The sequence below is a fragment of the Danio rerio genome, chromosome 25 (assembly GCF_052040795.2).
Source record: "Danio rerio strain M-AB ecotype USA chromosome 25, GRCz13ab, whole genome shotgun sequence".
Lineage (NCBI taxonomy): Eukaryota > Metazoa > Chordata > Actinopteri > Cypriniformes > Danionidae > Danio > Danio rerio.
Window position 1 is genome coordinate 18,039,735 of NC_141045.1, and position 23,588 is coordinate 18,063,322.

Genomic DNA, 23,588 nt, shown 5'->3' on the forward strand with positions numbered 1-23,588 from the left:
AGATTTAAATGAAAAGATTAAAGAAAGCCACAATGATGCAAAAAAAGCAAAGATTATCAGCGTTCCTAAGTTTTGCATGTAAGGAACAGGCCAGGATTCCAGTGAAGAAGTGACAGATGCTTGTAAAAGGCCAGAGTTTACATGTATTGAAGGTTATATATATATATATATATATATATATATATATATATATAACTTTTATGGGTGCATACTTCTGCACATTATCAATTTAAGATAATTTGATGCTTTTTTTCATCAACTTTATGCCTTCAGAATTACTGTATGTATATTGCAATGTATATAAGTAGCACACTTTACTAGTTTATAGATTGGCTGTTTCTCAATATGCGTTCTTCAGCGGTCTTGCGTCCTCGTGTTCTCGTGCAACGTCATCATCAGCTGCCTAAGTTCAGTTCCAATACTCAAGACCGCAAGTACAGAGGACGCTTGAAACTTCCCGGATGTGTTCTTGATATCGAGGACGCACCGATGCAGACTTGAGGACCGAACTCGCTCTGGAAGTCCCAGAAGTCATTGCGACTGGCGGTGGGAAGCGCAGCATTTTATTTAGATTTATTATTAAAGTTCAGAGATATCACTTATTTACCTCAGGACTTTCCCTAAATGAAACGGTGAAAGTAAACATTAACATGAATATCTTAATAAAGGAATAAACAAATTAAGGATTGTTTGTTTGCTGAAATTCGTATTAAAATTTGTTTTATTTATATTGTGCAGAGTATACGTTATTTATAATGTTTTTATGCAAAGTATATATTTTGAAGAGGGGAGAAACAATAAATTGTTGTATAAATGCTGTAATGTTTAAATAATTTCCATTTAAAACACGTGAAGGTCATGTGACCATCAGGAAGAACGCAGCATCTCATTTCTCAAAGGACGCATTCTCTGCCCTCGCGGTCTCCTGAGTTCGTTCTTCCGAGGACACCTGGCAAGACTGGTCTCCACAAGACGCAAGTCCGTTCTCTGCGTTCTTGGAATTGAGAAACAGCCAATGTCTTACAGTTTGAGAGGTAAATCATTGTGGTTACATTTGTATAATCAAACAAATCTGACACATTGTCTCACAATAGCAGTGGACCAGTGGCATTGTAAACACCTCAGGAGCTTTGAAGTGTTTTTAATATAGGATGTTTTTTATGGGTTACTGTACTTAGGGTTCAAATTTTACACCCCTGAACATACAGCTAAACAAAATGAACTGTGACTGGTTTACAATGTCAGTCATTTAGCTTCCTGTGTGTGTCCTTGACCATTAAAACCTGCAAAGCACTTCAAACCTTCTGCTGTCAGTCCGAGATTCTGACTTTGCAAGACCAAATGATGCCTAGTGTTTACCATTTTTTTTCGAATTCTAAAAGGGTTGTGTTATGTTTTACAGCAGGTGTTATCTTACCTGATTCCCCTGAGTGCTTTGCACCAACTGTTTGACAATGCTTGGTAAGGTTCCATTCGAATGCAGAAGTTTGCCATTGGTCACCAAAACTTGCTTAACAGGAGCCTCTAGTTGGGGCAAAGTACCAACGCCTGTCCCACACTTCTAGAAAAGAAAAGAATACAATACACTGAGCACCGTTCAACGTTAAACACTCTACAAATCAGTAACAAGGGCCAACGGGGGGAAAGATACGTGAGCTTCACACAAGCTGCGTGGCCAACGGCCCCAGTGAACCGACCCCCTGCGTGGAGGATGGAATTTCAGCTTTAGACTGAGGTGGGGACAAAAGCAGCGATTGGGCAGTCTTTCAGAATCACACTATATACCATAAATCTCACATTTTGATATGTAATAGGAATGAGGTATACAGGTTTTCTCTTGCACGCTTCTTCATTTTGTCAGTATCTTCTTTTAGAAGGATTTTAACGAAAGGTTCGCTGTGAAGCGAATGTAGGGCACCACACAAGGGAGGGGCTCATTCGTCGCTCGCAGGTTTTCCCCCATCTCATGGTTCAAAGCCAACGCTCAACAAACTTCTGGGCTGAAAAAAGAGCATGTGTGTCTATAGATAGATGCGATATTCAATTTCATATGTTCTGGAGATACTGCGGTATCTGCCAGCTTGATCGTGACGCATAGAAACAGAAGCTAAATATAGCGTTGAGGGAACCTGCAGAGACCTACAAGAATACAGTAGGCTCCACGTAAACAATTCAGGTACAGCAGCTGTGCATTAAAACCCACAGCTGAATGGATGCCAGGTGCTTTAGAGGTGCGTGTGAAGAGATCACCCTCAACATTAAAGATTTAACACAAACGCTTTCCATAGGTGCTTGGAGGGATCGTCTATTGTCATCTATAGATAGCGGAGAAACAATGAAAGAATCAATTCATGCTAAAGCATCAGGGGAATGAAAATGTGCACGTTAAAGGTCCCATGAAATTAAAATAAATAGTTTTTTTAGATGTTAGTATTAGTATTGTTATCTATAAGCTAGTGTGCTCCAAAATGTAGAAAATATAAAACTGATAAACACGTAAAGCTTGTAGTTTGCCACTTTCATCTAAATGGATCAATGGTTTTATTCACGTCACCTCATTCTTCAGTTTCTCAACACATAACCAATCAAATGCTCTCTAGTATCTGAAATGCACTGCGCCCTTCAAGATGCTTCTCATTTACTTTTCATTTGATGCGCTTAAGCTCAGTCCCTCTCATTGGCAGAGCGATGAATAAACAAAACGCTGCTGGCTGTTTTTAAAAAGGAGGAGGAGCTACACTATGTCCCACCCTCTCTTCGTGTTTTGGTTAAGATTAGGTCAAATATCGAATAAAACTGCACATTTCAAAGCACTTCATGGAACCTTTAAGGCAAAACTAAACATTGAGAAGTGAAAGGTTTAGAAAACTATTAAAACGAATACCGTTAAATATATCAATATCATCGGCTTTGCACAATGTATTGCAAATGCATCAATTTCTAAAAAAGAAAAACACTACCATACATTGACTTGTTACACTATGCATGTAACAAGTCAATAGTGACTGATTTTCATGTTACTTCAAAATATCTACTTTTGTGTTCAACAAAATCAAGAAATATATAAAAGGTTTAAGTAAATATTGTGTACATTTTTGTGTAACTATCCCTTGAACATTAAAATTGCTGTTACTCTCACGTTAGATCAATTTAGTGTCCACAAACACACAAAATACCATAAAAGGACCATTCAATGAACAGTCTTTTAACATTTTAATAACCTAAACCACTATAAAGCACCCACTATAAAGTGATTTTGAAGTATTTTCATGCAACCATCAATGCAAGGAATGTTCTGACCACAAATTAAATTCAATAGCCATTTAAAGTTCTTCCAGCCCTATTTGACTGCTTTGCGTCCTTGGCATTTCAATTCATCATTTGAACCAAATTCCTTTGCACCTCCTCACAGATTTCCTCCCTTTGTGCATCATCTTGATCAAATCATCAGTGCTTATGTTTTCCTCCATGACCAAGGGCTCACCTGTGTGTAGGTGCAGTTGGGTCCTATTTTAGTGTTGTCGGCCTGAGCCCTGTGTGGGTGAGGGAAAGCCTCGGGTCTGGCTGACTGTGAAAGAGAGCGGAGGAGAGACGTCATGAACATCCGTAGCCGAACGAGTGGGATGATGCCTATATAACTGTGCGAATCATTTCTGTTATTCAACACAGCCCAATGACTCATCTTCAGTTCACTGAGCTATCTTGATTTCAATTCAAAAGCTATTTCCATGACGCCCTCGTTCACGACAGATGATCAGTTTGGCCTCACATCGCATTGTTAATATGATTGTGATACTAACTGTAAAAGAGCTACAGTAAAAAAGAAGTTTAAGACCATCATTTCATTTGGTTTTAACACGTTTTTATATTATTTACAAAGATAACCAGAAAACGATCAAACTTTTAAAGCTTTGAGGGATGAAAAACAGCAGAATTATTTTTTTGTAAATTAGTTTTAAAATATAGTAGAAAGTTATTTTTAATGTAACCGTGTTTATGACAACAAATGACAATTTAATGTAACAATTGTCAGTTACATTAAATTGGAAAGTTTACAGAATGATCTGTAAAATTTTGTAGATTTATGTTTGATTTCTTTCTCTTTTTTTGTAAACTACAGTTTGAAAACACTCTTAATAAATGATTTTTTTACTTATCCAAACTACTTAATTAAAAAGAGCTAAAACAACACAATTTTTGAGGTTTTAGGGGAACAATTTTATTCTGTCGCATTTAATCCACTAAAATTTGTAAAAAAAAAAAAAAAAAAAAAAACATCAATTTTAACTTAATCGATTTCTGTTGTGAGAACATAAAGAAATTTTTACAGTGGATGTTGTCTTATGCATAATTATACATACATATATATATATATATATATATATATATATATATATATATATATATATATATATATATATATATATATATTTTTTTTTTTTTTTTTTTTTTAAACTTCATTTATTAATTTAAATGAAAATGTTAATACACTGTAAAAAAAAAACAATTAGTCATGACAGCATATGTTTTTAATTCATTGTAAACTAAGTTTATCATGTTCTAACTTAATTTTAGAAGTTATGCAAGTTGTTTTAAGTCAGTTTAACAAAATATGAGTTCAATGGACTCATAAGGTTAATTTGATTAAGCTTAAAATTTTAAGGCAACCAGGATTTTTTACAGTGTAGTTATGTTAGTATAATTGCTAAACTGCTATTATATTTTATGTATTTGTTTTAGTTTGGTAATTTAGTTGTTTTCTCATTTTTATTAGGTTTTAATATAGTTGTATACTTATATTTTTTATAGTTTTAGTGTAATTTTTATTAGTTTTTTTCAACTAATTTGGCAAGCAAATCTGCCAGTTTTTTTCTTCTTCTTTTATTTCTGAATTTCTTTTTCTTGCAAAGGGCATTAGTGACGTCTAGACTCCTTGACTTGATGCTTCACACTTCACAGCAATCATCTCCCAACTAATATTCCCCCTTGAGCGATCAAGGATATCAGCGATGACTACAATCACTCATGATTGCGGACCCGCGAGTAAACAGGCCCACATCCATCTTAATCAGGCCTCAGCTTGCGTCAATAGCGCTGACAGATAACATAAGGACAGATGAAAAGCCCCAGCTAAACTTAGTGCCTCTCGGTATGGGCTGCCATACAAACAGAGCATGTTAAACACATACCGGTACACTGTAAAACACAACAAGTTACGGTAACTAAACAAACCATTTAAATCTAAAAACTAATATTTATGGGTAATGTGAACTTCATGAAATATTGTTAAATTATAATTCCAGTTAAATGCACATATGAACCTTATATAAAATGAAAATACATGCCTTACATGCTTACATTTTTGTGAAACGTAAAATACGTTGCTCCGGGTATGTTTCATTGCATGTTTTAGATGACAAATCCACTAGAGGGTGCTGTTTACATTTTTGAGTATCTGAAATATATTACTTAGGCTGTGTTTTGTTATACGTGTCAGATACACATGCTTTTTGTGCAAGTCCATAAGAAGGCGAGACATGTCCTACAGATCACCTTGCTAACGATTGACAAAAACTCATTTACTGTTTTAAAAAGCAAACATAAAAGAAAGTCCATCACAGCTACATAGATTTACCTTGATTTTACATCAGTTTTAGCTCTTTTGTAAAACATTGCTTCACTGGAAGTTGTCCGTATGTTGATGGATAGGTGAGACAAACATATTTAATTACAAATCATAGACACTAGATATGTTTCCATTTAAAGATGCTATTAAAATTTATGCGCAAAACTGGAATATCTCATAAAAGACATGTAAATAAAGCAGAGTTTCCATCCAAAGAGTCAAAGAGAACAAAATCGTTATGTCCTGATTTACTGACGCCAAATATCAAAAGTGAAAATGGAATTTTCTGCAATTCTGTGAATTTTTTCCTTATTTGATAAATCACTTCGTATCAGAAGACAACGGCGACACATAATGAATGCGTGGTGTTGTTTAAAGGCCTGAGACCCAGAGCTCTTAACAATTCTGAAGGTAATTAATAATATAGTAACACATACTGAAATGGTTTGGCATTTTAGAATGACAAAAACAACAATTCAGACGTTTCATAATGTGATGAGTCTGCTGGTTTGTCCATTCACACACATTATCATCATCTAATGACCTCTTATAACAAAATCACATGACCTTTTTGTAATGTGCATACTGGAATTTGTTTGGTAAAAGTGTTTACATCGTAGTTTATGCACATCTTTTCTTACCGAATAAAAGTTTATCTTACTCAGTTATGCGCATATTTTTGTTGTTCACATTTACAAAATTGATGCACATCTTGGCATTTCCATCAACCATTTTTTGTCACAAAATGCACATAAAAATAGCTGGATTGAAACTAATGTTTAGTTGATTTGTGGTTTTTATTTGGTGTTCTGCTCAAAACTGCTCAAACTGCTCAAAAATAATTCTACATTTGTCCAAAATATGTTCTAGTAAATATCATTATTGTGAAAAGGAACAAAAGTTGGTGCCATTACACTGCATCGTAGCACTTATTGTACCTTGAAATGCATGTTGAAGTACATTTTTATTTTTAATTTAATTGAACTGAGTTTCTGGATCTTAGTTTTGTTTTATAAAACTCTGTTAAATTACTAATTTATTTTATTTTTAAAAGTATATACAGTACACCAATGTTATCATAAAAGAGACTGTACTTGTGGCAAAGTATGCACATTCTTTACCCAGCAGGCACACAACATCATAAGACGTTGGGTTAGATTTACGTCATGATTTCAGGACAGGTGACCAAAATTTAATATCTAGCCAGCGGCTAAGGACAATGCTATTTTGCGTTGATATTTGTTTGATATCAGCTTGTGTTGGAAAGCGACTAAAATCCACCGTCTGATAGATGTCATAGTGGTAACGTCCACACAACGTAAAGGCGTAACATGATTAGAAGTTGATTTGGTTGATTTTAAGTTGATTTTAATTTGGAGGTTGGACTTTGACATCAGCCTGACATTGGGTTCTGATGTCAACCCAATTTTCATTTCCAAACAAAATCTAATGTCCCCATGACGTTGGGTTACGTTGCAGGCAATGATCTTCAATTGACTGTCACCACAAGCTCTAATCATCTGAACAAGGGAAACTCTCAATCTCAAACAGAATCCTTTTAATCTCAAAATAACATGATATTAAACAAAACAAAAAAACTACCCAAATAGTTCTTGAGCAAAAACACAACAATATACACTTAATTTTAACATCCAATATCCTTCAAAATAAATAAAAGCACGATTGGAACTATACATTAGCGTTAACTCATTCTATTTGGGTTCTGCTTAATATATTGAGTCACTGAGTAACTTTTTTTTTTCCAAGTACAACCAACTTTAAGTAACATTTGAGTAAAAATATTTGGTTAAATACAGTGTAGAGCAGAAGTCAAACAGATTGACCAAGAAACACAGACAATACATCCAAATACAAACTAATATGGCTCTCTCACACTCTTAATCCACAGGGGTCAGTCTAAAACATATGGTGGTTTTTGGCACAGAGCATCGGAGGGTTTAGCTATGCAGATGTGTCGGGTCTTATCTGGATTCATTCACTGTACAGGCTTACAGGGGGATCAGAGAGGACACGGATAGCAACAAAGAGATGTATTTGGAAAACAGGCAGTAAAAATTTGTTGCATTTAGACTGCGTGCAGTCAGATGTGCAATGTGAGACTCGGGCTTTAAAAGACTCATTCAAATATTAACACCTTTGAGTTTCTATGTTCGGGACCAAAGGGTTTGTGTTACAATTTGTGGGTCAGTGCTTTTCTTTAGCAAATTCATCAGTCAGGTTTATTCGCCAATGAAATAATTGAAAAATCGTTTGTTTCTTTAATTTGGGAGATGGGATATTTCTGATCTAAATTCATCAGGTATGCCCGGTATACTGATATCATGGAGGATTATCAGTCTGCAAGATTTTTTTATTTATTGGTGTTGATTGATATCAGATTTCTAATCGTCTAATCAAACACTCACTTAAATGTATTTTATTAGAAATCCCTGATACAGTTTCAAAAATTAACAGCTCATAACAAAATAAACTAATTAAAAAAGTGAAAAACTTACAATTCAGTAAGACTTCCATTGTCATGGGACTTTTAAATCAAATGTTTAAGCATTTACAATACTTGATTTAAAATGCAATACTGTAGAATTGAATTATTAGAAAATAAAAAAAATTCTAAACTTTACATTTGCCATATAATTTGAACATTTTTGACAGTCATACATTTTCATTTTGATATCTAAATATTATTTTAATATTGGCCATATCACAAAATGTTTGTTATCAAGTGAATCCTTGGAATTTTTACATCATTTTAATATCATTGAGTTTTTATTTTAATTTTTGTTTAAATCAAGTAGTGTTTTTGTGTATTTTTATGTTGATTGTTACTTTAATTACATTTTTAAATTAGCTAAAATAAAATTAGCATACATTTTTTTAAATATTATTATTCTTTTGCAGAAAAGATTTCTTTTATTTCCTGAAACAATTTAGACTTTAGTGTTAGTTTACTACCTGTATAATAATCCTGAAAGGTCCTACTCATATCTAAATGACTTTCACTTTAGAATTTCCTCAAATATTACATCCCTTCTGCTATTTAACAGATTAATTGATATTAAAGCTACACCAATGCCCACACATTTTGCTAGCTCATACTAAGACAGACCAATTTGGGTCACCACATTGAAAAAGAATATGGTCATGAGCAAAATTCAAACCACACCCTGAAAGGATCAAAAATACATCATATGCCTTTAATATATATATTAATACTCAGAACTCTCTGTGCCTTTCATAGTAACTTGAAGTTCAATTGCCTTAAGTTCATACTTAGACACTGAGGATTTTAACCAAGCGAACCATCACATGTTCAGACCAAATATACTCATGCAGTTGCAAGGCGCGTTAATAACATCAATCTCTGACAATATACAGCTGTCAGTGCAGTTTATTTCATTATACAGATCTGCGAAATAAATCTCAATGATGGACTGGTGGGATGAACAGAGGATTGGGACTTACATAATTTATTTGTAACCTTGCACTATAGCATTATACTAATAAAACTGAAAATACTCAGAACAGAACGCAATCAAGCGCTCTCGTGTTACTGTGAGTTAAGTTTCTTAGAAGGCAAAATGCAGTGAAATTTGAGCAAGCAACCCCAAAAAAAAAAAAAAAAACAATGTGAGAAGGTTCTTTATTACCCGGCAATAATTGGTGTGGTAAATAAAGTTTCTGCTTCTGAAAAGTATACTTATATAGATTATACACACATATAATTGAATGATTCAACAAAACACATTGGTCCAAAAAAAAAAAAGGCCTTCATTTGTTGTTATTAAAAACAGGATTGTTTCACTTTTATAATTCTTCTGAAGTTCAAACATAGATAATTTGTTTGAAATGAATATGAATTATGTCAGGTTTATGTTATTTCAATGCTCCAAACATATCACAACATATCTATTTTAAATTTGTTATTTGTTTGCAGAATAAAGCATTTTACTTAAATTATAAATCGTAAATGAAGATAAACTGACAGTTATAAGGAGTTGTCTCTTTTTTATTTAGTTGTATTATATGCTTAAACTATAACATATGTGAATAATAGTTAGATATATTATTCGGTATATTAATTTAACTGTAAACAATCAGCTTTTTGACATATATAAGCTGTATAGCTGTATTTTATATAAGCTGTATAGGCAGTATGGTGTTAAATACACAGTGTAAGTTAAACCTTAAAACTAATAGTTTATATTGAACCATTAATCGAATACCTGTTAAGCATAATACATTATGTTATGTATATCAAATAACATTTAAATATTAAACTTATTATTTAAACCTATAAAGGCTCCTACTCCAGTGCAGCCAGAACATGCACATAATATTCTGCACATAAAATATAAACTTATTTACAAGAGCGCATCCATAGGAAAGCGCAAAGTGATGTAATACATTACCTTGTTATTAATTTCAGGAAACATGTCGCTTTTTGACACGTGGATTTTCAACACATCCAAGTCATAAGGCATAAGGAGTGAGAAAGAAAGAACGCGCTTGTTGTTAAATCCAGCGGGAAACTTGCACGCGCATCTCCAGAATCCTTTAAGACACCGGAGCCCGTCCTATCAGCACTGCTAAACCGCGGCGAGAACTTCACGAAATGAAGTCTTTCCCCGGCGAGGAGGAGAGGGGCTGAAAAGCGTCGTCAGCAGAGGATTAACGAAAAGAGGCAAGCTGTCGGTCTGCTCCACTTGACGTGTATGCTCCGAGATATGCCACCTGTTCAGGTTTTCCAGCCTCGACTGCACTCTATATAGATTTGTTTACGTGCGTTTACCTATCACTGAACCCTTATTCCTGCCATCCTAGCGCGCTGCGTTTGTTTGCCAAGTCATGGCGCTCCTAAAGTGGTAATCCAGGACAGTTATGGCACAATGTCTGAATGTGCAGCTACAAGACGAGCTCTAATAACACGAGCGGAGTTGAGTTTTTTAGCGTGTACTTGCCTTCGCTGACAATTTCCTCGCTTTGACACGAGCTTTGGGCATGAACGGCACCGCCTTTGCCGCTATCTGTTTACTGCCCTCTCTTTAAGTTTCCATCTGTCAACGAACGACGGGACCCCAATAAATAACGCCTATCAGTACATCGTCATTCGCAAAGCGCTGTGTATTTCAAAGTGTCAGAGGAGCAGTGGGCGAGCCAAAAGCTTAAAACGCCCCTCATTCAACCTTATTAGCTCAGTGATTGAGTGGGCTTTGATTTAAAAGGGAGACTGTGTGGAGGCATTAGGAAAAAAAGTAATATTTCATACTATAAATGTGTAGTTCCTCTGAGAAAAAAATCAAAGATTCGGCAGCTAATTACACTAGAGTTGACATTAAATCCAAATGTACTCTTCTTTATTTCATATGCATATATTACTTAGTATCGTGCAGCTTAGTCACATCGGTCGGTCGCCACTCTGGAATGAACCGCCAATTACTCTGGCATTGGTTTTATGCTGCGAATGCCCTTCCAGCCGCAACCCAGCATTGGGAAGCACTCATAAACTCTCTCATTCACACACACGTGCATTCACCACAGTTACTTTAGTTTGCCCAATTTATGCTGCTTGTCTTTAGACTGTTGGGGAAAAGGGAGCACTCAGAGGAAACGCAAACACAAGGAGAACTTGCAAACTCCACACAGAAATGCCATCTGGTCCAGCCAGGACTCAAACTAGTGACCTTCTTGGTGTGAGGCAACAATGCTAACCACGGAGCCACTTAGTTATTTTGTACAAATTACCACCCACCCTCGAAACAATTATCTTAATTTCTAGTACTTCTTCACTTCACATAGAATTCCTTAAGGGCTGGGCTATCAGTCTTTAGGACGGGGCTATCATTGTGTGTGTTTTTTCTGCCATGCCTTTGTGTGAGGCAGTAGGTTGAACAAATAAGATTCCATCTCTAAAAATTTAGCTCCTCATTCTTATTATCATTGGCCATCTGAAAACATCCTACACCAGAGGATGCCGATGGTGATTCCAGTGGACAGTAAAATCCTCCACAACCGTGCTTATATACAAACTGGCATTCAAATCTTCCTAATATTCAATTTCCAACAAATCCAAATGGTTCACAAAGATGAAATCATGCAACAACCAAGTCTTATTTCTCATTTCAGTAAACATTTCATATAGATGTACTGTACATCATCATAAGGGAAAAAGGATTCTGTTTCATGCTAACTTTAAAGGCGGTATCCTCTTGTGACAGAGGCCATTTTGAGATCTCACAACTAGGGCTGGGTGATTAATCGAAAAGTAATCGAAATCGACAATTAGAACCTATAATCAATCAAATTTTTCTAGGTCAATTTTTTCAATCCCATTCACGTGTGGAGTAACAAGACCCCGCTCTGTTAAGGCTGAATTATACTTCTGCGTTGAACTCATGGGTATGGTTAGGTGCAGCCTTTTAAAATCAAGTAATGCACCCTTCATTCAAAAATCTCTCACTTGTAATATATGAGCATATTTACTGCACAAAACCCGTCAGTGAACTGTGAGGGCAAAATAAATAAACAAACAAATAAAATAATCATTTATTAATCGTAGTCATGTTAAAATGATATACTGAAATATTGCATGTCTGCATATGAATGAAATAAACTGGAGGGTCCACTTTAGACATTCTACAAACTATAAGAAACTGCAATTCAATGTCAACTAGCAGTCAATAGTTGTCTGTCTGCAATCACTTCATTTTGAAGGACCACCAACAGCCATTCTGTTGATTATAAGTTGATTGACTATTCTACTGTCGGCTTATTCTACTAACCCTAAACCTAAAAATAAGTGTTAATACTCTACTAATGCTATAGTAAAGCAGTCTGAACAATGTCTAAAATAAAGTACCAAAGTCTAGCCAATGACACTAGATTATGTTCACCTAAAAATCTGCTGTTGCTCACCCTTCTAGTAGAACATTAAAGAGGATTTTTTTTAGCTAAAATTGTGCATCTTGGAGTTACAGCACTTGAAAGTAGCTGTTAAAAAGCATATACATGCAAAAAAAAAAAAAAAAAAACTAACAATAATAATAATAATACTCATAGTTTATTACAATATTCTATATATATCTTTTCAGTAAATGTCTGTGTCCTCATGGAAATGAGAAAACTGGGTTAAAAAGGTGTAATACATATGCCATGTGGCAGGGTAAACATCAGACAAACCTTCAAGATACACTAAAATGATACACAGAAGAATGCAGTGAGCATGCGCATGAAGTCCTTCAGCGTGATGAGTATACTGACATAAACTGGACACCATGGTGGATTTAAAAATATCTAACGAGTGTAACTGTTAATGCATCTTCGCTGGTCGTCTAGTTGAGACAACATTAACAGGTTTTGTTTTAATAGTGCTAATATACTTAGCAGCGCCTGCAGCACAAACACAGCTTGGTAATCCGGTATTGTTGTTGTTATGCATGGGGTCCATCCTTCTCCTGGTCGTTATGATGTCACCTTCCACAAGACTCACGAATTGCAGCATTTTGAGATTTTTAAGATTGATCCCTTGAGGAAATTTAGCTATTTTACGTATTGTCTAATTCGTACAAATAGAATACAATTTAAGTAGTATAAAACATGATTTTTAAAAGGAGGTGTACATCAAATACCCCCACCCTGTAACCGTAATTGGGGGGGGTGACCAAATCGTACAAAAATTTATGAATGAGATCATATAAATGAATATGAACCAGCCTTTAAATTAAAAGGTTAAGAATTAACATTAGATTGCATTGTATTTTTCCATTCTGTAACCTGTAATGAAATGTAATTTGTGTACCACTGTAATGTAATTTGAACAACACTGGTATTGTGTGAATGAAAGGCCGAAATGACATTAAACTTTTGCATATTGACCTAAATCCATTGCCTTGTGGACAGGGCCATAGCAAGAATGTGTGCAAGCAGCTCATAAATCAACTTTAGAAAGTGTCGCGAGCCAGCGAACTAGCAATGAAAAATTTAAGTTGCATTTGGTAACATCTATTGAATGATCACCAGATGATTAAGTGCCCAAGAGAGTCCCTTTAACGAGACTTGATTTGACTTATCCTAGTTACACAAAAAACTTCAAGCAGTCATGAATGGCAAATATAGAAGGTAGCAAGTTGACACTTTTTTTCACACCTATTCCCTATGGACTGCACTCCTAACATGTAACAAGCGCTGCAGAGGCAGAAGCTGTGTACTGCTGCTGATACAACGTGACTCAGTATGTAGGCTTATTATTAAACCATCTTTCTTAAATGTCAGACTCAGGCAGCCTGTGTCTATATGAATGTAGGCAAAAGAGAAGTAGCGCCCTTAGTTCTGAAAATGCGTGACAGGATAGACCAAATAGGAATGGGAATTTCATTTTGACCATGGGAGTATTTAAACAGGTATAGTGTCATCTAACCATATTGGATTGGGTACCTACTGCTACCAACTGCTAAAAAGTATTTAGTATGAATGGAATATTGAGTTTTATCATAACCAAATAACTCCCTATAGTGCAAACTTGATTGTCTACTGAAGCAAGGACAGACACAAAGGTGTGCGGAAAAGAACCAACACAACTGCTGTGACAGGACGAGGGGAAAGAGGCCTGATTATGATTAGGGTTTATGTTATGTAACACAGAGGCACTCTAGTAATCATGGTGAGCTATGGGGATGAACTGTTCTGATGGGAGCGCTTGTTCAGCACAATGGAGCTCAGAGAGTGCACACGCATGACACCTCTTTCCCAGCCCAATCCCCATCAGCCTGCCAGTGTCCCATTCAAGGCTTCTTTATTAAGTAAATAACCACTCTGCATGACTGAAACCCGTCATGAAAACATGTGAGGTGAATTCACTCACAGTAACTGCTGTAGATGTACTAATGATTACAAGGCGATAGACTTTTTATTTGTATTATAATCAGCCATCTGAAGTAGCATTTACATTTTTAGTAAATTATTTAATTAGCTTACATGTTTAATATATCACCACGAAGTAGGTATGCTCAGGAGTTTTGCTGCCGATACAAGTACCGATTCTTTGTCTTGATGATCGGTCGATACAGAGTATTAATTCAAATGCTTAATCTTATAATTATAAAGCTAATAATTATATACAATATAACTCAGATATATAAATTAGTAAGAAGAATTACAAACAACGCAATTTGGAAACATTGCAAATGATGAAAGAATAATTCAACATGTCTCAATCAAGAAAAAATTTGATGCATAAGCAGTTAAAATGCACACCTACAGTATAAATCCACTGCTTCGTTACTAAAAGGAAATAGGACTATAAACTGATCGGCTCATGAGATTGGCCAGATTGGCGAGTAACGATTGAGTCATTAATTGTGATTATCGGCCGATAACGATCTTTGGCCGATTGATCGTAGCATACCTACCTCGAAGGCCTTATATGGAACAAGGAGATGATGGAAGGAATTGATCAAGATTTTGTGAACTTGGCTGAGTAAACTCTCTGATCATTTCAATACTTCATGTGAAAATGAAAACTGTGATCAACCATTCCACTTAATTTTGGCTTTTTCTATGGAACATAAAGCAGTACAAATGGACCAAAGGTAGCAGGGTTACCAGAAATTGTAAGGATATCTAAAATACAAAACAAATTAAAAGTAGCCCAAGTAATTCATGTACTATACAGTATTTGAAGTCTTCAGGAGAAAGATGTGTTTTTGTTTTGTTGACAGACACAGAAATTAAATAATTGTACATTAAGTGCTACAATTTTAGCATATGCTTCAGTGCAGTCTGCGTGCAGTTGCATGGTCCTCGCTGAGAGCCGCGAGCTGAGTGGATGAGAGAGTTTGAGCTACTTGTACATTAAGGTAGCGTTCAGAAACTCAAAACAGAGAAACATAAAATCCTACTGCCAGCTAGCGTTTTGGAAGTGTTATTGCAGAGCAACGCAAACAGCACGCAGAAGTATAAATGCATGACAACGTGCAAGGCAGGTGCCGTGGGCCATGCCGATCGCTCGACGAAGAAGTATAAATCAGTCTTTGACGATACATAACTGCTGAAACAAAACAGCATATGCTGGTATGTTTTGATGCTGTTTTTGCTGGTTTTAATGCTGGTCTCAATGCTGGTCTCAGTGCTCCTGACCAGCAAGACCAGCATTGAGGCCAGCAAGATCAGCATTGAGGCCAGCAAAACCAGCACTGAAACCTGCAGGAAATGCATTAAGACCCGCAAGACCAGTATATTGAAACCAGCAAGACCAGCATACCAGCATCAAAACAAACCTTACCAATATTGTTGGTTTACAGCAGTTTGGAAAAGGTTTTAAAATGGCCAAAGTTTTCTGTTATACAACTCCTTTAGGTATATTTAATTTTTAATTTTAATTTTATTTTATTAATTTTTTTTACATATTTTTCACACAGTATCTTCAGGAGAAAAAGGAATCTCTACATCAAAATCTACTTGTCCAAAATATTATAAATGTTACTTAAAATAAAATATATTGTGTTCAATGGGGGAAATTTTTTTTTTTTACCCTGACATTTTAAAAAGTAATCACAGTACCGTGACACAGGGATATTTTTATCCAAGGTTATCATACCATATCATACCATATACCTGGCCAGGCCTAGATACTAATCTAGGCATACCCCTTTTAGGGGTGCCATTAAGGGGACAGTCCTAGTGTACAGGTATATGAGTTCAGTATTCATTCATTCATTAATTTTCTTTTCAGCTTAGTCCCTTTATTAATCTGGGGTCCCCACAGCAGAATGAACCACCTACATATCCAGTATATGTTTTACGCAGCGGATGCCCTTCCAGCTGCAACCCATCACTGGGAAACATCCACACACTCTCATTCACACTTATACACAAGGGACAATTTAGCTTACCTAATTCACCTGTACCACATGTCTTTGGACTGTGGGGGAAACCAGAGCAACCGGAGGAAACCCCACGCGAGCACGGGGAGAGCATGCAAACTCCACACAGAAATGCTAACTGACCCAGCCGAGGCTCGAACCAGCGTCCTTCTTACTGTGAGGCGATCGTGTTACCCACTGCATCACTGTGATGTCTGAGTTCAGTATTTGCACACTTTTTCTATGCTTGTTGCCAGCTACTGGGTGCAAAACAGGACATATTTAGGTGAACTATGCTTTTAAGCAACAAGAAATAACACCTACACAATTGTTGTTTTATCAAAATGTTTGCAACATTCCCATAGTTCTCAACTTTGAACAAAATCTGAAACATGAACAACGTGTTTTCTAAAGCATCTCATGTTACATGTACATGTTAGAAAGACGTTGAATTGCAATCTAGCTGATCTAGAGTTGTAGGAACACTTATCTATGATTCATTAGAACTAATCCAGGGGGTGAACATTTTAGGAGACGGCACATTCTTTTGGCAGAACTCCAGAAATATTTACCTTGGGTTGAACTCTCCTGTTCCTGTGACTCTGTCGGGTACCCCAGCATTTCTGGAGGATCTCAAAGCCACAGCAAGATGGCGTGGTCCCTTCTCCAACCATGATGGGATCTCTCCATGCTGCAGTAACCACAGGCCTCAGTCCCCTGTCCTGTACAGAACGCTCATCTTAACCAAGACGCTCCTTCATTCTTCAAGGATCTAGAGATCTAGGGTTCACACTGAGCAACCCAACGGGATCCCCTCCTCTCAAAGTTCTTCAGACATGTGCTTGTCTAAAGGATGTGCAAGCTCTCGATTGAAGATCACAGAAGATGTAGTCACACTAGCCTTTTTGCAGTAGATCTAGGAGCACATTTTACATGCCAGCATCGCTTCTCTGCTCGGAGATGTGTGCTGTAGGCAGGGATAAATGGGTGGTAACATGGGGTTCACACGGACAGATTGGTGACGTGTGGACAAGACTCCACAAGGGAGCCATCCTGAGCCGGAGACTGAGCAGTGGGGGCTCTCAGTGCCATCTTCCTCTTCCTCTATGGGAAGCATCAGGGGAGTGATCCCTGACAGCGGATCTCCACTCAGGGGCAGGAGAAGAAGATACTGCTGGGACCTGCGGTAACTCCTCCCTCCCAGCGGCCGTATCCTGGAGACAGAGCTAGAGATATTTCCTCCCCTCCGCCGCTCACATTCCCCTAGGACGCTGACAAACAGCAGTGAAGTGCAGAGAGGAAATCTTATCTCCCGGCATGCTCGCATAAGCTGTGGTTTCTCCTGCTACAGCACGGAGAGAGTGGGAGAACTAGCTCTGCCCTTCATAGTGATACCTCCACCATTTGCCTCCATAGAGGATAATATTTCTGACTGTTTCATCCATGGGGCTTAGGGTCTAATGTGTATACCCACATCTCTCAGCGCCACTTAGGAGAGGACAAATTGGATCTTGCGCACCTGCCATCAACTGTGAGAATGGGAATGTGTTTACCAACTTAGTGTTTACATTATTGGTGACATTAGGAAGACCTTAGACATATCACATCAGTCGTGTCACTCAATGGTTATGTAACTGATGTGTTGCCTGTAATCACATGGCTACTGGGGTCTTCAATGTGACAATCTACTGTGACATTACAGGTCTTCTGGAAATAAAATGGTTATAAAATAGAACAGCCTGGACCTGTTGTTAAAACTTTAGAGCTTCTCTCAAATTTCTCCAGAGAGGTATTTGGATTGGGATCAGATTTGTAAAGTATTTGAAACAAATACTCTACCCCAGAGGTGTCCAAACCTAGACTTTTCCAGCTATCCTGAAGATCTTGGTTCAAATGTCTTTAATAATAGAGGTGCAAACTTGTCACCTTTCAGGAAAACTCATCGTTTTCATCTTGAAATAGGTCATTCGCGTGAATCATGTAGATCTGTAGAAAAGGTTTGGTGGTGACGTTACATTTTTTTGCCGAAGATTATAGGGACTTTGGTTTAGAATAGATTTGGTGCAGATACATTAAAACAGACTGACTTTCACCCTTACTGTCTTAACAGTGCAGTAGATGAGCCTCGATTCTGATGCTCTGTGAACTCCTTCATGAGCAGATGTTCACGCAGACAAGTCGACTAACCGAGCTTAAAAGTGCCTGATTCCCCGCATACTGACAGAGCCCCTTGTTTTACTGAGACATGCACACAGCGAACGCAAGAGAACATGGTTTGTTTTGTATTGGCAGGAATAACAGTTTAAAGGTCAGCACTCATGTATGATTAATCTAAGGGTGCACCGATTTGTTTGACAAGTGTGAGTGCTCCGAATCGGGGCCAGGCGGTTGGTAGAAGTGTGCTAGAATATGGTCAGGTTGGGCTTTGGCACAGTACAGACGTGACGTCACTTTTAAGGGACTGTTGTTTATAGATTTATTTATCATTCTTACTTTTCATTGAATGGGAATTGTCATAGTTTATTAAAGATGCAAACCCCCTACAATGACTTTTATGATAATTTATGAGCGTCTTGTTCCATTTTTCAGTGCATTTATTGTGTATGGCCATACAGCCAAAGCACGTTACAATAGTGTGAGGCGGTCTCTCTACACCACCACCTTTTGTTGTCATTTTTTTTTGCCCCGCTAGAATTAGAGCGGTCCCCTCACAGCAAGAAGTTTGCTGGTTCAAGCCTTGGCTGGGTCAGTTGGCGTTTCTGTTTGGAGTTTACATCTTCTCCCCGTGTTGGCATGGGTTTTCTCTGGGTGCTCCGGTTTCCCCCACAGTCCAAAGACATGCGCTGTAGGTGTATTGGGTAAGCAAAATTGTCCGTAGTGTATGATTGTGTATGGATGTTTCGCAGAGATGGGTTGCAGCTGAAAGGGCATCCACTGCATAAAACATATGTAGGATAAGTTGACGGTTCGTTTCGCTGTGGCGACCCCAGATTAATAAAGGGACTAAGCCAAAAAAAAAAATGAATGAACTTATCTTTGCTATCTGCCAAAACAAACAAAAAATAATAGGTTCAAAAGTCCAAATCCTTAAATACACCAAAGAATATCACATTTTAACAACAGAGATGCAAGAGAGGGGGGTGTTGAAGACTGTACCAAAAAGTTGTATCACCATTTGCAAACACAGTTGGGGAAAATTGAATGTATAAAAAAACACCCATGTTGTTTAGCAGTTATTCTAGGGTTGTCCAAGAAGTGAAAAAATACACAAGAACGAAAAATAATTTGAATAAGTATGATTATGGCAAATAGCTATTGGCTGGATTTTACCTCACTATAGCAAGTTTAAGCCAAACACTGCATTAATATTAATAATAATAATAGTAATAAAGATAATCAAAGTCAAATGTCTTCTACTACTTAACCTTGATATTTCTAACTCATTTAATCAAGCTATGTATATTTATGGTAGAAATGGTTTTAGTTATAGTCTGTATCAACCACAAAACCACAGATGTTCAACAATCTATAAATGAATGAACGCAACAGACTGACAGCCAATGACCTAGCTGGCAGATATGCAACTTAAGCATATGCTGCGATCAAGATATAAGTCGTCCAGGTGTAACAGGGTCATCTAGTAGCAGGTGCTGCAGTGTAGAGGCTGTATGGATTAACCACATGTGACACATTTAGGAAGCCAAAAGATAAGGTAGAGTCTTCACCTTTGCTAAGACGTTATTTTTGCACATGACCATATATACGTGTGCCGTATTGAAACTACAGATGGCGATCTATTTTAACAGGTCAACTATGTTGATGACCAATTTAGGCCTGTGCTTGGCCTACTTTAATTAAATAGTATAAGCATAAGTTATTTAGATGACAAATAGTCAAGTCATTTTTAATAACATAACTCAGGAAAAGCTAAATGTGCTTATCAATGGGTGTCTTATGGAAGAACCTGACAGATAATTAGCAAGTTTTGAGGGTTATGATAGACACTTTGAAATGTTAAACTATTTTTAAAGTCTTTAACATGCTATGCTTAAATGCAACACTCAGCAAGATGATCAAAAATATAACACAAGCCTTCTTGCATATTCTAAATATGTCAGCATTAATATATCTAGCTGCAACCGCACTGCTTTTAAGATGCAATTAGGCTTGCCACCTTTTGCCAGCAATTAACATTGCGGATTATCTAACAATTAAATCTTTCAGCATACTAATTTAATCACTGTTAGTAAATATGGTTTATCTATTTTAGATTGATAATGGAGGGCTGCAAAGTCAAGCCATTATAATGTGGTAATAGCTTCAAAAACCCCAGCAGGCACACAATTTCATTCACACGGAGTGTCAGCTTCTATGCCTTCCATTCACTTTGAATGGGTGACGTCAGGCGTTGCCAAACTACATTGTGGATCCATCGGCGCCGCTTCAATGGGGTTGCTTGCTGCAGATGTTAGGACTTGCTCGACATTTCAAGTACCAACGGAAGCGTCAGCCAATCAGATCGCTGTATACAAATACACCAGCTCAGACAGTGGCCTATTGTTGACTAATTTCATTGGCTGACGCTGCTATGACGATCGCGTAAGCCCCAACTTCAGACGACTTCTGTCAAACGATGACATCGAACCCCTGTGTGAATGGGGTGTAATATTAGGTTAGATTTAGGTCGATACAGCAGGTGACCACAATTCAACGTTTAGCCAACGTCTAAGGACAACATTTTTTTGACTTCCAATAACATAATTTGGTTGATTTTAGGGTGTGTTGAAAAGTGAAAAAAATCCAATGTCGAGCCAACATCTTAAACCAACATTAAATTAAAAACAAAACCTAAATTTATTTGGCAGGTATGGAAACCAAAATCCAACATTAGACATTGATATTTGGTTGCTTTTAGGTTGGACGTCAACTCGATTTCCAAATAAATGCAATGTCCCCATGACGTTGGGGTACAACGCCAATCTGATGTCATATTGACGTTCTGTGCCTGCTGAGATCAGTTTTTGTGGGTTCATGTGGACAAAAAAAAAAAAAGATTTTCAGTATGACTCATACCAGTAGGACTAACACCAGGGACAAGTAATACGTCAAACCCTAGTGCTTAAGAATAGGGCTTTATTTTTAAGCATTGCAAGCACCGTTAATGAACATAAACGAATGAATCAGAGCAACACTTGAATCTCTCATGAATGCTGCTGCTAATGAGTGATGCTAGAGATGTACAGATGTCCATGTTTACCACTAGAGTAGTTCAGTGAGTGGGCAGAAAGACAGACTGACAATGCCCCATTCACTTATGCCAGCGTGAACAGAATGAGTAACATTATCTATCAAGGTCAGCCGTCTGGGACAGGCCTCACACGGGCTAATCCTTATCACATGCCCAAATACACAAACCCATATGCATGCACATAGAGGATGGGGCAAGATGGCAGTGATAACATTTATTCATGTTTGAATTACAAGTGCAGCTGACATCTAATTACTCTGAGAAGCTCTGCTTTTGTTGCCAGGGATTTCATTTTGGCTTTGACCTAGACTTCGAATGTGCTGAATCTTTGAGCACAGATGCCCTCGTAGATTGTCTAGGCTAAGGATTGTGCCAAAATGACCCCATGTTTCTGAGCAAAATCAGGGATGCTTCTTCTGACTGTAAGTCACAATCCATGTTTGTTTTGTGTGCTTTTAAACATGTGCTTTCTTGCTATTTTGTGGCATAACAGCACATTTAACTGAAACTGCAAGCTAGCTCGAATAAAACAAGGATCTATTAAGTTTTTTTTTATTTTAGGTGAAGACTAAATATTTGGTATTGATTGTTGTGGGGATTCTTAAATTACAATGAGCTTCGAGACTTATGGATTTTTCATTGTATCTTATACGTGTGTCAGTGGACAACAACTGTTGCATCTGGGTTTCCTAGAGAAATACTTTTATTATGTTCATCATATCTATGGAGATGACCAAACGAAGCACAGATGCTTTTCTGTACACACATTCAAACATTGCGGTAAAAAGGAATGTTCGTAATGGTGCTGGTGGGTGGAATTGTGCAATTCTGAAAAGGTTTGGGTTAGTTCCAGACCAGACAGCTGGTACAAAATCATGACAGCGTTGTTTGTTAACGTTCAAAAAGTCGGTTTTGCCTTCTTCATGACATCGCACACGTTGTTAAAGATGTCAAATGACAATTGGTCAGAAAGCAATGTGTAGTCTTACATGTTTCTTATCCATGACACAAGAATAATTACACAGTCAAAATTAACGACTTCCACCTCTAAATTTCATTCATTCATTAATTTTCATCTGCTTTTCGGGGTCCGGGTCGCAGGGGCAGCAGTCTCAGGACAGAACCCCAGTCTTCTCTCTCCTCCGGGGGGATCTCAAGGTGTTCCCAGGCCAGCCGAGACACATAGTCCCTCAAGTGTGTCCTAGGTCTTCCCTGAGGCCTCCTCCCGGTTGGACATGCCAGGAACACCTCCCTAGGTAGGCGTCCAGGAGGCATCTGAAACAGATGCCAGAGCCACCTCAGCTGACTTCTCTCAATGTGGCGGAGCAGTGGCTCTACTCCGAGCTCCTCCCAGGAGCTCCTCAACCTATCTATTAGGGTGTGCCCTGCCACCCTGTGAAGGAAACTAATTTTGGCTGCTTGTATCCGAGATCTTGTCTTTTCATTCATGACTCAAACCTCATAACCATAGGCGAGAGTTGGAACATAGAATGAGTTGTAAAATTGAGAGCCTTCTGGCTCTAAATTTCAAAGAAAAAAAATTCTAGACATTTTCAGCTGCTGTGAAGAATGTTCCAATTATTATGTAGAATCCACAGAGGAGTCTTTGAGAAACTTTAGCATATTTCCTAATTTTTTATGGTGGTCGCAATCTGCTAGACCAGTAGTTCCCATTCCATTACAAGCCCAAAATGTACCACCAGATCTGCACATGCATGGTTACAACCCAAAAGCTCATTAATAGGGACTTCAAAAAGTGAAATGGATGTGGCAGATGACATAGACATCCAGAATATGTACTATTGCTTGCACATTAAGACTAGGATTCCTATAAGAG

General features: G+C 37.4%; 2 protein-coding genes across 13 annotated transcripts in view; one reads left to right on the top strand and one right to left on the bottom strand.

The window, feature by feature from the left end:
- Nucleotides 1-23,588, bottom strand: part of dyrk4 (dual-specificity tyrosine-(Y)-phosphorylation regulated kinase 4) — a 62,947-nt gene that overhangs the window by 23,182 nt on the left and 16,177 nt on the right. For 2 of the 7 annotated variants that reach the window (XM_087312057.1, XM_087312059.1), the window contains 2 exons: nucleotides 3,485-3,568; nucleotides 1,418-1,561 (listed from right to left, as the gene is read on the bottom strand). In XM_087312057.1, the coding sequence (XP_087168183.1) occupies nucleotides 1,418-1,561; nucleotides 3,485-3,568 (228 nt within the window). Of the gene's footprint in view, nucleotides 1-1,417; nucleotides 1,562-3,484; nucleotides 3,569-10,056; nucleotides 10,704-17,075; nucleotides 17,231-23,588 lie in introns of those variants that run through there. The other 5 variants (XM_087312060.1, XM_087312062.1, XM_087312063.1 and 2 more) reach the window with 4 other exon arrangements.
- ferry3 (FERRY endosomal RAB5 effector complex subunit 3) overlaps nucleotides 1-23,588 on the top strand; it is a 90,310-nt gene that overhangs the window by 21,084 nt on the left and 45,638 nt on the right. The window contains exons 1-2 of one of the 6 annotated variants that reach the window (XM_087311151.1): nucleotides 20,143-20,215; nucleotides 22,853-23,007. The exons of 1 other annotated variant lie outside the window; for it this stretch is intronic. The gene's annotated coding sequence lies outside the window, so the exon portion shown is untranslated. Of the gene's footprint in view, nucleotides 1-10,203; nucleotides 10,329-20,123; nucleotides 20,216-21,895; nucleotides 22,174-22,852; nucleotides 23,008-23,588 lie in introns of those variants that run through there. 4 more of the 6 variants (XM_087311144.1, XM_087311147.1, XM_087311150.1 and 1 more) reach the window with 4 other exon arrangements.